Here is a 2,267-nt window from a genome sequence, read left to right as displayed (position 1 = left end):
ACACATACCGACCGGTACCTGCACAGTGGTTCAAACCATCATCCCCGTCAGAAAAGAGGAGTCATCAAAACTCTCACCGAAAGAGCCAGAAGAATCTGCGAACCAGCCGAGTTAGAGAGAGAATTAAAACACCTGGAAGAAAGATTTCAATAGAGCAATTCGACCAAAAAACAGTGAAGATCGCTCGGAGACAACAGAGACGCATGATGAGCGTAGGAGTTGGGCTTGCCTCCCATACATACACGGAGTCACGGACAGGATCGGCAAGATACTGGAGAAACACCAAGTAAAAACCATTTTTAAACCAACTCGAACCATCCAACAGACTTTGCAATTGGCCAAGGACAAACGGGATCCTTTATCAGCACCAGGAGTCTACAGAGTTCCGTGCAGCTGTGGAAGAGCATTCATCGGCACCACAAAACGAAGCATAAACGAAGTTGCAGATTGGGACAAGCAGAAAAATCAGCAGACATTCTGCACCAATCTGAAAGATACTACCCGAGACTCACCAGAGAGGCCATCGAAATATTTAAACACCAAAACAACTTTAACAGAAAAGACGAAATTACGGCACTCAATCCAGATTGAAAGCGCGTTTTGCGCCAAACAGCATGTGCGCCGAAGCGTTTGAACCCCCACCCATCCCCCACGCATGAGCACACACGGCATAAATACGACGGGGAATCCAGCAGTTGAACTTCGCCCACTGCCTCATCGCCTTTGATAATGTCCACCGCAGTTGTGGACGAAACGTCAGGAAGAAGTTCCCATAGACCACGGCTTCAAAGCCTGGAAAACATTCCTAAATGTGATTTAACCGGCCGTGAAAGCCTTCATAGTCTGACAAGACTTAGTCGTTTTTCACTTGAAACCAAATCGCTGTAAACTTTACCTATGGAAGGCCGGCATATCGCAATTGGCAGTTTGCTTTGGTACTCGGACACCAATTGTTCAGTCAGACACTTGGTGTATGCGTATGTGTTGGGCGAGTTTCCCAGCAGCTTTGGAGTGAGCAACTTCAGCAAATCTCCGTCCATCCACTTGGCCAGATCGAGAATGTGTCTGGAAATTGAAGAATGCACATTAGAGGAATTTTTCCTACCAGATGAGGATTCTACCTGGGATTGTGGGGTGCTGGGTAGAGTTTCTCTTCCAGTCTAGTCTCGTCGCAATGGCAGTAGGATGTGGACGTGTGCACAAACACCTTCAGTTTCTTGAACCTGCAAGCCAAGTCCAGCACGTTCAAAGTACCACCTGCAAGTTAAAAAGGTGTAAAATATTGCAAACTCAATGCGGGAAGCGTTGAGTGTTATACCAGTGTTGAGCAGGACGGCACTCTTCAAGGGCTGGTCGAACCGCACGTTAGCAGCCATGTGAAACACAACGGTGACGTTATGTTCCAGTTCTTGAATAACGTCCTCATCCAGACTCAAGTTTGGATGGACCACGTCGCCACTTAGGCACTTTAGCTTGTTCAGAATCGTTTCGCTGTTCTGACTGTCCCGCAATTTGTCAAAAACCTTTAAAATACGGGGTTATTTGCTGGCATTTACGACTGGAATTTTGCTCACGGGTGAATTCCAGAAGTCCTCCAATCTCTGGGACGAGTTTCTGCCTTTCTTGTGCCTGATGACGATGTAGATGGTGGAAACGTCGGGGCAGCAGCGGAGCAACTTTTCCACAAGAACTTTGCCCATGAAACCCGTGGCGCCTGTCACGAATATACTTTGGCCGGCATACCAGCTCGGAATATCTGATTCGGAACCCATTTCGATGGAATTTTAACTAGGAAATAATAGGAAATTAGTTTCATTCAATTCTCGAATGGTTCATGAGAAACTTCGAAAAAAGCAGCGTCATGTTCAAGTGAATTTTGCAACTCAAAAAAAACCACGCAAATCTGAAACTTCTTGAATTCAAGCATTTCTTGAGAAAACTGCCAACATTTCCCCATCCATGGTTCACTTTCTAAAAAGGCCATTTATTTCGGTCTAGAATGATGTACAAATGAGCGTTATTGCTCATTTTGCCTCCGAGAAATGACCAAAAAAGGGACGGAAAACATGAAATTTTGGCATAATCTTGCACCTAACTGTCTGATATTCAAATTTCGCTTTCTGGGTCAAAACTACTCGAATTTCCTCCCTAACATTGTTACGGCTGAATCGAGTTTTCAATTCTCTATCCAACGATGCCAAAACGAATTCTGTGGCTGGAATGGTTCTTGAGAAACTTCGAAAAAAGCAGCGTCATGTTCAAGTGGA

At 45.3% G+C, this 2,267-nt stretch overlaps 2 protein-coding genes across 2 annotated transcripts in view; one reads left to right on the top strand and one right to left on the bottom strand.

Moving 5' to 3' along the window:
• Positions 1-2,267, top strand: part of LOC109543738 (fatty acyl-CoA reductase wat) — a 65,420-nt gene that overhangs the window by 43,496 nt on the left and 19,657 nt on the right. The gene's annotated exons all lie outside the window — the stretch shown is intronic.
• The window catches only part of LOC109543736 (putative fatty acyl-CoA reductase CG5065), a gene marked incomplete at its 3' end in the record, with an annotated part of 5,589 nt that continues 4,217 nt past the window's right edge, over positions 896-2,267 (bottom strand). Inside the window, 4 exon segments of the mRNA XM_048665560.1 lie at positions 896-1,065; positions 1,122-1,257; positions 1,319-1,523; positions 1,575-1,788. Of these exon segments, the coding sequence (XP_048521517.1) occupies positions 896-1,065; positions 1,122-1,257; positions 1,319-1,523; positions 1,575-1,772 (709 nt within the window).

Source organism: Dendroctonus ponderosae, unplaced genomic scaffold (genome assembly GCF_020466585.1).
Source record: "Dendroctonus ponderosae isolate FM_Combo_2020 unplaced genomic scaffold, Dpon_F_20191213v2 Dpon_F_20191213_4, whole genome shotgun sequence".
Classification (NCBI taxonomy): Eukaryota; Metazoa; Arthropoda; class Insecta; order Coleoptera; family Curculionidae; genus Dendroctonus; species Dendroctonus ponderosae.
This window is presented reverse-complemented; position numbering and strand designations above follow the sequence as displayed.